This window comes from Aythya fuligula, chromosome Z (genome assembly GCF_009819795.1).
Source record: "Aythya fuligula isolate bAytFul2 chromosome Z, bAytFul2.pri, whole genome shotgun sequence".
NCBI lineage: Eukaryota > Metazoa > Chordata > Aves > Anseriformes > Anatidae > Aythya > Aythya fuligula.
The window spans coordinates 34543682-34556300 of record NC_045593.1 but is presented as its reverse complement, the minus strand read 5'-3'; the positions used below and the strand labels follow the sequence as shown (position 1 = coordinate 34556300).

General features: G+C 36.9%; 1 protein-coding gene across 9 annotated transcripts in view; it reads left to right on the top strand.

Moving 5' to 3' along the window:
- The window catches only part of NFIB (nuclear factor I B), a 183012-nt gene that overhangs the window by 137554 nt on the left and 32839 nt on the right, over window positions 1–12619 (top strand). For all 9 annotated transcript variants that reach the window (XM_032206062.1, XM_032206057.1, XM_032206056.1 and 6 more), the window contains exons 7-8: window positions 3998–4129; window positions 6628–6812. In XM_032206062.1, the coding sequence (XP_032061953.1) occupies window positions 3998–4129; window positions 6628–6812 (317 nt within the window). The remainder of the gene's footprint in view (window positions 1–3997; window positions 4130–6627; window positions 6813–12619) is intronic.

Genomic DNA, 12619 nt, shown 5'->3' with positions numbered 1-12619 from the left:
ATACGCTATGCTTCACAGCAGCTCCACTGCCTTCCTATGTACTCATATCTACCTTATTGGGCAATGAGATGATATAACTCCTGTTTACTTGAAAAAGACATTTTATTTTTTTTTATGAGATGCTTTAAATTTAAGACATACTACTGTTTGGGTCTGTGCATACTGTATCTTCACAGTCATATGAGAATACAGAAAAGAATGACTTGGAATAGGATGGAGAATTAAAAAAAGAAATAAGCCCATTTTTTATATTTGAAGAAAATTCTAGGCAGTACGGAACACAGTGTGTTCTGATTAATGCTGACCTTTTGATAACTTTGTCTAAGTGTTTTTGGCATCTTTCTGCTCTTCATATATACTTAGCATTTTTCCAAAAGTCTAAAAATAAATTACACTGTTAACTGTTTTATTTTCATTCTTCATGTAATAATGATTGGAATCCCATTCCTGAAACTTTGACAAAAACTTGAGAGCAAGTGGCCTATTTTTGAGACCTCTTGTTGGTCACTCATTATGCAATTAGCAGTATAAAACTAAGCTTCATGAGCAACTAGACAATATCTCATGAATTGGAAAAAATCACGGGTGCAAAATGAGAACATATGTGTTTTCCATTATGTAAAATCTACTGGTAAAATTACATGTAATCTCACTTTTGCTTTATTTCATTCTGCTTTATTTAAAGTCACTGCCTTCTGAGGCTAAACTAAAGATAGTGGAAGAACTACTTTGCCTACCCCATGCCCCACAATTTTCATTTTTGTTACTGGTAACTCTCCAAAGAACTGTTACTAGCATGCTTTCTTAAAACAGTTATAAACCACCTCTATTGGTCAAGGAGAAGATGGCTTCAGCCTTTCCTCCTAACCTGTACAACCAGTTATTGTTCTGGCTGTCTTGTCAGCTACACCTGTTACTCCACAGTAAAAGGACCATGAGTGCTCTGCTGTGATGTCGTGGGCACACATAGTGAGAGCAGCAGGGGGAAGTGGCTATCTGAATTACTTCACAATGGCAAGGGCATTGTTCTAACAGAGGAGCTGCTGTGTGCACTTCAGGCATTACTCTTTTCAGTTGCCTGTGCTATATACAATACTTCTGAAAGTACTTCATAGTGGTGTGCCACACAATGTACATTAAAATCTCTGTTCTGGCAGATAATGAATATTTTTCTGGCAGTGCTGATTTTTCTACTAATGTCTACCAGTGGCATTCACCTTGATGAGGAAACAGCCTTCTGCATGAGATGTTCATTGTATTTGCTTTGTAATGTGCTGTCTGACTTCAATGTGCTGACTACAATTCTTTTCTCTGTAAAGTAGGAGCAGAGAAAAATAACACATTTTTAAAGCGAATGCCAGGGTTATCATAGTCACCAACCTCCTTTTCAGTAGATCCTTTTCAAATTAGTGATACCCCTGGGGGGCTAATGGATACTCTGATTGCATTGCACTTCATATAGCATTCTTCTTCTAAGTAACTAAAATATTTTGATTTTGAAAAACACAACAACTTTTGCTTGTTTAATGAAGTAACAGTCACCGACCACATTAAATCTCTGCTGCATTCCAGTAATCAGAGCTGCTGACACATGCAGAACTTCAGGAGCTAGACAGCTCTTTCTTTCATAAGTTCCTTTGCTGAATATGGGCTTTGCATAAGGAAGAGATTTCCCACCTCCAACCCATGATGTTTTTTGGTGCTGTCTTTAGTTTAGTTTGTTTTGTTTTGTTTTTTTCCTTAAGGAGCCTCAACTGCAATATTTTTAATTTGAAATAAAATTCAACTCTTTGTACATTCTCTTGTTTGCAATAGGCTATACATGGCGAAGTCAGTAAGATATGTGGTTACTTGTAACTTCTGTGACAAGTGCTGATGAGCAGAGGGCTGTAGTAGGAGGCTGTGTCTATAGGCTGTCGGGAACACTTTTTCTCAGACTGTAACACTGCAGTGTTTCTGCAGAGACAGACTGTACATACAGTCTTTGTACCACAGTACAAAGACAGTAGTTTTATTTTGTCCTGTAACTCTTATAAAACCCTACTTCTGTGGAGGGATGAGAACTTTCTTGCTCTGATGAAACTAGGACCTTATATTAAGAAGCTAGAGCTGTTATGCAAGCAGAAAACAACAACAACAACATAACAAAATATTTCAAAGTCATTCCATAATTAATGTGTCCTTCTATCATGGGTTGCTTATGCAAAACTTAGTTTAAAGGAATTGAGTCTTACATTTTTAGAATGGATTTCTTAGCTTAGAAGAATGTGTTCCACCAAAACTCTAACCATTTGGCACTTGCATTTTTGCTGCCTGCTGGTAGATTCAAAGAAATAAAATATCTCTCCATTTTCTTCCTCAGCAGCAATTAATTTGAAGTTTCTATAAACAGCTAGAGGTGCCCCTCTCTGTACTCAGGGTTTATGATAAAAACAGAAATTTGTAATAGAACAGTATAATAAAAAACACACAGCAGCCTTTGTCATATCTGTTAAAATTCAGTGAGTTCTGAGTGACTTTATTGTAAAGCCATTGCTTGGTCATGTTGACTGCTTCCCTGAATAAAATCCTTTCTCAGTAGCCTTTCTGAGAAGGTAAATATTATAGGGTATTATAGGGCACACGTTGCAGCCGAGACCAAAGGAAAATGGGGAAGCTGCAGGGAGGGAGTGGTAGGGTACTTGCAGGGTCTGGTCTGGGCCTGGTGGCAGTGCCTATGCAGAGCTCAGCAGTGGTGGCTGGGCAGCTGGGTGAATCAGTCTCTCAGTTTGAGGGTAAGGCTCTCACGGTCAAACACCACAGTTAAGCTACAGCCTGTACAGAAAGCACTAGTCCAATTTGGTCTCAGTAAGGTGCTCCCATTTCATGGGGATCTTCCAAGAAGACTTTTTGTCCCCTAGAATAATACAATACAGTGTGTTAGTATTAGATGTGCCAAAAATCACTTTAAGGAGGAATATGGTACACATAGGAAAGTCAGCTGCAACATGGCCCCAATCCAGTATAGTACTTAAGAAATGAGCTTTACTTTAAACATGAGTTAGTCCCATTGATTGGAAATGAAACCCACTTATTCTGCTAATATGTGTCCTATAAAAATATTAAAATTAACTTTGAAATAATTTACTTTGGTGAAAAGTGAAACAAATGCCTCTTAATTAATTTAAACTTTTGGAAGGAATTCAGTGTTTTTTGTTTGTTGGTTTGTTTGTTTTTTTCTTTTTTCTTTTTTCTTTTTTTTTTTTTTTATTTGCTTTATGAAGTATCAGTAACCCTATGTGATAGAAATTATTTGTTTATCCCTCCTATTGTGTTATCTTCATGTATTGAGCTCTGAAGAGATGATTTTGTTGATAGGGAAGGAAGAGGTGGAAGGCCCTACTTGAGACATGGAAAACACGAAATAGAGAAGTGAAAGTATCCTTTATTCTTAGGAAGGTTACATTGTTTCACTATGGTTTTGGAAAGGGTAAGGGATAGGTTTTGAAATAACAGAATAATAAATACCATAAAACAGCATGTGTATAGCAGTTGCCCTACACACCTGAGTGTAGGTGTTCCATTAAAAAATGCAATAACTATTACATGGCTGTTGAAGGAGCAGATGATTTGGTGATGTTATGGGGAGTTGTGAAGTGTCTAGGGAGGTTCTGAAGACATTCATTTCTTCACTGTTTGGGTTGTCTGGCATGAAAGGAATGTAGTTTCTGTTTTGCAGGACAAAGACCAGTTAGTGGATTATTATTCTTTCTCAAGTTGGAAAGTGATAGTTTAAAATTAGTTTATTGGTCATAGGGGAGTTGGGTCACCAAGCAATATTTATGCAAGAACTGCAAAAATAAACATCTTCAGTTTACAAAATCATGTGTTCTGGGATGGACTTCTAAGCTAATGACACTGGTTTTTTTGTTTGTTTGTTTGTTTGTTTTTGTGTGTGTGTGTGTTTTTTGGTTTGTTTGTTTGATTTTAATGTATTTATTTACTTCTCTTATTGCAGATATGTCTTCTCCTACAATGAAGAAACCTGAAAAGCCTTTGTTTAGTCCTACTTCTCCCCAGGATTCTTCACCAAGACTGAGCACTTTTCCCCAGCATCACCACCCAGGAATCCCAGGAGTTGCACAGAGTGGTGAGGATTATGGAGGAGAAAGAAATTCCTCCCTGTTTCTGTTGTGTGTTCTCCTTTTCTATTCTCTGAACATGATGCTTTTTTTCAGAATTACTTGGAGACCTAACCCCATCTATATTACTGGTGAGAGTAGAAACAGAACTGAATATGTTGCAGAGGTTAGGGAAACCTTGCAGAAATGGTCATTAAACTCAGTTCAGGTAGTTTGACTGCTGCAAGTCACTAAAGGGATTTAGGATTAGCCAGTGAATAAAACAAGCTGTAAACTACAATAAGAAAGTGATGGAGGAAAAATACTTGCAGTCTTTTCTCCTTCCACTTGCATCTTTTTTTATTGTTGTTGCTATGATTGTATTGTAGTTAAATATCAGAATAGATAGGATTTCAAACAAAATAAATCATAATCACGTTCATTATTTGATACAATGTGTGAAATAAATACCAGTGCTGCTTTTCAATGCTCTATCTAAAAAAGTAGAGTTCTGATGAATGTTTTTCAACCACTGTATTTTTGAAACCCGTAGTAAATCCATACTAAAATTTTACTTAAAGTGTAAAGGAAATATGATGGACTGCATGTTATCTTGAGAGCATGAGAGGAATGACATAGAAATTCCAGCGTCAGGGTCTGTTTAATTTTAGAAGTGAGAACCCTGATTCTTCATATGAGAACATGATACTCAGAAGTCTCCCCTCAGTGGCTCATCATGACTCCCTATAAATTGCATATAAAAGGATTCATTTATTGAGCAGAGCTGGGTGACCTGAGGAGTGAAGCAGATCTGAGCACTCCCTTTTATTTAACATACAGTTCTTCTTTGAGAAGTATCTGTTTTGTGATCTCTCAGATTATTTCAAAGTCTTTTAATTCACATGTGACGACTACTTTCCCCTTAGCATCTACTTACTCTGCATTGTGAAAGTTAGCCTGGATTCTTTCTGGTCTCTGTAAGGTTTCCACTATACTCGGTCACATCAGAGATGATGGATGAGATGGAGTGGATAGATTTCTACTCATTTGTGTTTATTTTGCACAATTCTCCCATATCAGAGCACTAACCAATGTTTTATGATTAAACTGAGCTGATGGGTTTGTGATTAAGATGAGTCTGTCACAAAATAAGTTTCTGTGATTATTTTTGACCCTACACTTATGTGTAGGCATTTATATTTGCTTTAGTGTATAATTTTTAGTTGTATGTGTTTGAGAGGCAACATACAATTGTAACCTAATTCTGTAGATCAGCTATTTACTCACCAGGAAATCTGATTGCTATTCTATTAGCCTATTCTATTCTGTCAATGAGCAATGGTTTTGAGATTTGCAAGGTTTTGACTCCAAAGTACAGCAATTTTGGAACTTCCTACTGCAAAGACAAGTTTTTATTTGGCCCCAGCTCAAAAATAGCAAGCCATTTTAAAATTTAGTTGAAAAACAAAACAAAACAAAACAAAACAAAACAAAGGCAAGGGAGGTGGTCCAGTAGAGCACTGTTGGTGTGCTTGTGCTGATGAACTGTGATGTGATATTTGTGAGCAGTTTGTAAAATACCTTCCTTACACAGATCTGATTTTGTACCCTCACACTAATGAAAGCCAGCACAGTGTTGTCTTTTCTCCATTTCCCTTGAAGTCAGCAGCTCCCTTTTACCAAGTCACAAAGTAGGTGCCCACTGGGTGTGTGGCCAGGGGGGAAAGCGGGTGTCTGTGCAGCCTGGGAGAGGAATGCTCTCCAGTTCCAGCTGGGCAATGCAGCCACGGCAGGACATGCTGTACATTCCTTTCACTGTGAAAACATTGCTGGTTGTTTAGACATGCCATATAGTCTATAGATAGAGAAGTGTGTGTTTGTAGGGGCTGGGAAGAAAGGGAATGCAAAGAAAAATATGTACAGGGTAGATCTCTTTTTGTTTGCTAGAGATATTTTCATTGGATAGACTGGTTTCCCAGGCCCTGAAGTTGAATGTTCATTAGCATTTTCACAAAGGTCATCTAATTATTCATGGCATTATTGCTGAGTAGTTATTACCCCATCCCCATATGAAACAGGTAGAGTGCAATACAGTGAAAGATTACTATTTCTTAGTGCTTCGTGATTCTCTGTTGGAATGATGTGATCAAAAGTGTATATTTTATTTATTTAGTAAAATATTTATTTTGTCTATTTGGGCTCTAGATAGGAATTTATTTTCGATAGGAAAATTTTATAGCTCAAATGCATTTATGCTGGAGAATAAAAAAATATACTTTGTGAATAATAATTAAAAAAAAAGCCATAGCCCACAAATTTTAGAGTAAGATACTATATTTATGAATTCGAAGCAGAAGTGCTTTGCAGTGCCTGGGATGGGGGGAGGACATAGAAGATATTCTGTAGAGATACCATGAAGCAGGAGTACAATGTATTGACTTATTTTTTTTTTTCTGTAACACAGAGATGAAGAATTTTAGAAGAAACAAGATGCGAAGTAATTTTAATTTTCTTTTATCTTCTCCAGTCATCTCAACTAGAACTCCACCTTCACCTTCACCATTGCCATTTCCAGCACAAGCTATTCTCCCTCCTGCCCCGTCTAGCTACTTCTCTCATCCAACGATCAGATATCCTCCCCACCTGAATCCTCAGGATACTCTGAAGAATTATGTACCTTCTTACGACCCATCCAGTCCACAGACTAGCCAGGTACTGTAAAACCACGTGAACCCTCCAAAAGAAGTCCTGTGTGGAATGTGTATCTTTCAGGGTGTTTAGACCAATATCTTACTATTTCTGGTCTCAGAGCAAGCTAACAGATGGAGCACTTTTCCTATTCAACGTGGTTGAGTAAAGGGAGTGGGATATTCATATCTACTCACTATTGCTCTGTCAAGCACAAGAAAAATGTTTGCACTGAGTGACCCAGCAGCCAGTCCCAGTCCTGCACCCCTCCTGCAGGCTGGGCACCTCCGTGGCCAGACAGCGGGGAGTCTTCCTCACTGGCTTGAGTGCCAGGACAGAGGTGAAGCTCCTGCTGCAGGACGGTGTGCTACATATGCTGATATGTACATGCACATGTATGCACACACACAGACATACAGGTATATTTACAGACCAGCAATTAAAATAAACTCTGTCAAGGTAATGCAATGTTTCACAGACACCTGACATTGCACACATTCTACAGCATCACCATAGTGAGCATAGCACAGACCCCTGGAGTTGATTTTCCTTCCTTCTCTAGAGAACATGCAGTAACAGATGAGTTCCTGGCTGCTACATGGACTCAGGCTTGTTTCTGATATGGGAAATTAATGTGGTATTCATTAGAGAAGTAATTTGTAAAGGACTGTGCGCAAAACTACTTTCCATGATAACATTGGCACCTAGCATTAACTTGTGATCTGTACGATGGGATAAACTGCAGCTGAGCCTTGGTCTGTCAATGCTTGGAGTATTTCCAGTGTCAGTGTAATGTAATCTTTGCTGGTTGGGCTGTTATCTGTTTTTGATGCCTTGTCTGAAATGCTCCTGTGGAGTCCTATAGCTTGTGCTCTAGCATGTATTTGGGAGAGCCTTGGGAATGCAAGTTGAAGTGATAGCAGTCAGGTTTTCCTGCTCCTAAGAATTAGGTTCCTGTGGAAGGGCTGTCTTACCCAGGTTGAGAGGATTATGATAGCATTTTATATATATTTTTTTTTTTCCCCACAAAAAGGCCTTTTCAGTAAGAGTTTCAGGCACAAGAGCAGTAGAACTTGAGACTGAATCAAAGTTTCTATGTTGAATAAGTGACAAGGCCCTTCTGTACTGTTTGGAAGGTCATTGTGGCTATTGTCCCCACAAGCAAATTCTCCAGTCCAGCTGCATGACTTTCTAGACTTTCTATGCATTAAAAGAAAAAAAAAAAAGAGAGAGAGAGAGAAAAAAAAAGAAAAAAAAAAAGTGGGAGTCCATAAAATCAAAATTTACTTTGAAGGGAGAGTCCTAACAATGTGACTTTTGTTGGTTACAATATTAATGCAAATTAAACCAAAAAGTGAAAATCAACTACATCAGCTTTAGAACATAAATTGCTATCTGTGGATGAATTGAAAGTCTTTCAGTCCCATATAGCATTTTTGCTGAGACTCAGCTGGGAACATTGCACGCAGGACCTGATTTTAATTTGTGTAAAATTTCCATGAATAACAAAGTCTAATTAAGACATCCATTAAAAGTCCTTAACGTTAATTCAGTGTGGAAAATCTTAGAGTTCTACTGGATTTTTTTTTTTTAAACTGATGTCTTAATTAGGCACTATTAAGGGAAAAATTATGCAAATTAAAATCAGGCCCCTAGTGTTCTGTATTTCTTAAATTAATCAGTGTTTCTCTTACTTAGATTTTTATTTCTTATATATATTAAAAGAGCAGATTAGGTGATAATCTCACTGGATTGTTCAGTGTTCTGATTTGGATCATTACTCAAAAAAATACAAAAAAATCTAAATGAAGTATCTGACTTTCAGACAAGTGTGTCATCTTTTGTTTTTAATACCGGGAAATGTATTCACTGAGTAGAATAAGCGCTTTCAAGTCTTTGCCCAAGAAAAGTCTTACTCTCTTCCCTTATCTTCCCTTAAAAGATTTGTCTTTAAACCTTAAAAGACAAAATTTTACTCTCCTGATCATTTCACAGTAGTAGTGAACTGAAAACATTTCCTACTTTTGTGTTGTAGTACCATAGGGAATAACGGGACAAACTGGCTTCAATTTACTACTTTTGCCACCTTTCATAACCTTTATATTAGGTTTTTCATTTCATTTGATGTTTCATATAGTTCTTGAGAAGAAGGGCTGGGGTTAAACAACACCAAGGATTCCAGGCATTTGCACCAGCTATTCTCTGCAATTTGTTGTCATTAATCACTATTATCAATGGAATCTCTTTTAAATTTAATTTTTGAAATTTCACCTCTGAGAAATCCCCTATATTAGAGGATTTGCATACACAGTCAAAATATCTCCAAACAGAGCCGTTAAAGGATGGCTGTACAAAACAGTAAAATATTTTTTTTTTTTTTTTTAATGCTTAGAAAAAGAAGCAGCCGTCTGTGAAGTTTCAGTGACAAAAGGGAATTGTTCTGATACAATGGCATGCTATGAGCCAAACCAGTTTTTCTTTTCTAAATAAAACATGAATTTTTATTCAAACAAGTTAAATTATTGTAAAATGCAAAACTGCATCTGTAGGAATACCACATCAAATTTAATTATACTTTCCCACCTCAAAACATATTCATTTGGATTTCAAAAGGAGAACTTTGATGATAGTTTTAATTTCAGCTTTAGAAATAGAAAGAATGGATACCCTGACAGCATTTACCTAAAATGAACCGTTCCTCCCCAACATCTTTCAGTAATACACTAATGTAGATTGTTACGACAAGCAACTGAGATGCCTTGTACTCCCCACAGCAATTTTGAGATTAATTACATTACTACTGCACTGATTATAATGAGACAGTCATGCTATTCAATGGAATACTTTAAGTAAAATTAGTTTAAAGCTATAGAACTCCCATAGGTTTCCACAGGGGGAAACAGTGGGCAATTTTCTTGACATAATGTTAAATACTCCAAATTATGTGTGATGAACAGTCAGGAAGTTTAGATAGGCCCTTTGGCTGCAGTGAAAAACAATTCAACAATGGATGATCCTAAACAAAAGATCTGTGGCTTTCAGTTTCATGAGTATCTGTTTATTATCCCCTGTTCAATCTGGAGAATAAATAATCAAATATATTGAACAGAAATGGATCTTATCAGTTATAGAGCTGGACTTGCCTCCAGCTAGGAATCTGAAAAATTCCTGAGATTTTGAGAATTGCTGTACTTTCCCCTAATTAAGTACTTCTGCTGAAACATTTTTATTGTATTTATTTTAATTTTTTCATCTTAACTTAGCATGTTACTTGACGAGTTTTTTTGTGTGAGTATATATCTGTGTTGTGATTGTGTGCTGGTCTCTCTAGTTCAATTGATATTGGTCACTCATTGTATGTTTCATCAAAAACAAGTCATGTGGTATGTGTTTAATCCACCTACATTATTTATCCATCTAAACTATGCTGTGGTCGTCAAAACTACCCCAAATATTGAACATGTATCTCCTTTTTGAATGATTGTATCTGGATGCTTGGATGTTTTATATGACTTGGAAAAATTTACCTTGTGTGTGTATGTACTCATGTATATGCACACATATGGATTTGCACACACTTTGTTGCTCACTGCATGCAAGAAAGACAAGTATGAATGTTCAAGAAGGTTTGTTAGGAGTAACAGAATTTGAGAGAGTACAAGGCTTTTTCAAACATTCTGTTTGCAAATATAACACACCTAACTCAGTACTACTTGAGAGTGTATGAAACAATGCATAATATCAAGATGAGACTTCCAACCAGGCTGAACAACTCACCAAGTGCAACAAAAATTATGTGGCTGAAGACAAATCTAATAGCTCTAAACTTAATGACCCATCAAGTTAAAGGGAATTGCTTCCTGGTTATGGTGTGGTGAATCACAGAAGGGTCAGCAAGTATAATGAAGGATATTATGGTAAAGCAACCAGTTAAGGTGGATCATACTGAAGTGTGTCCTGGCATCAGTGAGATTTTTTTTTTTTCTGACTGAGCCAGGCAAACAGAAGTGGTAAATCTTGTAAACCTTTTGAGTTTGGGTTATGAAGGGCACAGTTTACAGGTCAATTTAAATCAGATTCTGTGATATTGTTGGTGAAATATGCAGATCCTAGTAGCATGGTAAAACTGCTTCCAGTCTGGGGGAATGAAATATGAGACCATTTTTCTCTTAATAAATGCCTTGTTATATACTAAAGTGCAAGGAGCAACTGTCCATATATTGACTAAAATTCCCAGGTAATTAAAACATACTTTGGTGCAATGTGGGCTGGTTTGCAGCTTTATCTTTTAACAGTTTTATCGTTGTGTGAAGACAGAAATATCTGAACTGCTAGAGAAGAGCTGCTTCTGGAAGCTGGTGAGGCCACTTGTTTTCCTCTCATAATTGATTGGGATATTATTTATTTTTTTATTTTCAAAGATAGACACACTTTTAAGGAATTCCAGGAAGATGCTTTGTCATTCTTCAGCACAATAACTGCAGTCATTTGGTAATGAGGATGAAATCTTGTGAGGGTCTGTTTGGGTTGGGCAAAGGGTTTCCGACTGATTCTTAGAGAATACTAGTAGAGTAAGCCAGCACAAGTGGTATGTATGCATGTGGTTTCTTTGGTATGGGTAGCAACTTTACTTACCGACATTTAATAGTTTCAGCTTCTTATGTGAGTCCTTCCTTCTAATTTTTAAGTAATTTCTGGAAATTAAATAATGCAATATGCTTTTCTTAATTGTAATTGGGAGGTAGGGAGAGAGTACTGGTTTAGGTTTGTGCTGACCAGGGGTGTAAAAATGCAATTGTAAATGATTGCTTTGTATTTATTTTGCTCATGTTTAGTTTATTAAATGTAGAGTTATAAATCTCTGGATTATATGAAATACCATTAAGTCCAAAGATATCTTTTGAACATTTATCTGGAAGGAAATTTGCTTCGCCATGATTGTATAACATGAAATTGTCCTGTTAAAACAAATATCAAAGGAAAACTGAGTATTTCCTATTGCTTTATATGGCAACAAATAATCCACATTTCATGAGCTCACAGGTAAAACTGCTGTTTGAGGCAGAGGATTCTTCACCTAGAATGTCTTTTGATATCCATGTATGAATGCTGGCTGCGGAAGTTCTGCAGCTGCTCTCAGTTTCAGCTGCATTGTATCAAGAGGAAAGTGTTTTCTCAAATGGATGAGGTTCAGAACTTTATAGATCAAAGTCAACACCCTGATTGCTTTCAGAAAATAGTACAGAAATGATATTGTCAGCCAAGAACTGGCAATAACATGTTTTTTTTTTCTGAAGCTAATTCCTCCAAGCAGACAGGTAGCTGCGTGTCATACCACCTGAAGCTTTTGTGTGGGATCTCCCAGTGAGGTCTGTGTAGGATGTGTTGCAGCAATCAGTTATTGAGATATTGCAAGGATATGGAAACTTCACTGAGATAAATCCTTAAGAAAAGTTGTGAGGGGGACATAAAAGGGAAAAATATGTTTCTGTTGTGACTGTGTTGTCCAATAGCAGGAAAAGAAGAGGGGGGGGAGAAAAAAAGTCTGCACAGCCTTGCTTCTATCAAGTACATTATGCAACCTATGAGTTTCAACATGAGGAGAAACTTCCCTACAGTATATTCTACAGTCTCAATGGCAGCAATCTATTAACATCAAAATTCCATGTTTTGCAGATTATCAAAGACACTGTAGTATTACTCAGATAGGTAATATCTTGGGGATATGTCTTCCACACATTTGTTGAAACAGTCTCCTGTACCATTGAGCTATCTCCCATGCAAGACATTTGACGGGTACAGGTGGCATAATATTAGGGTGTCCTATATAA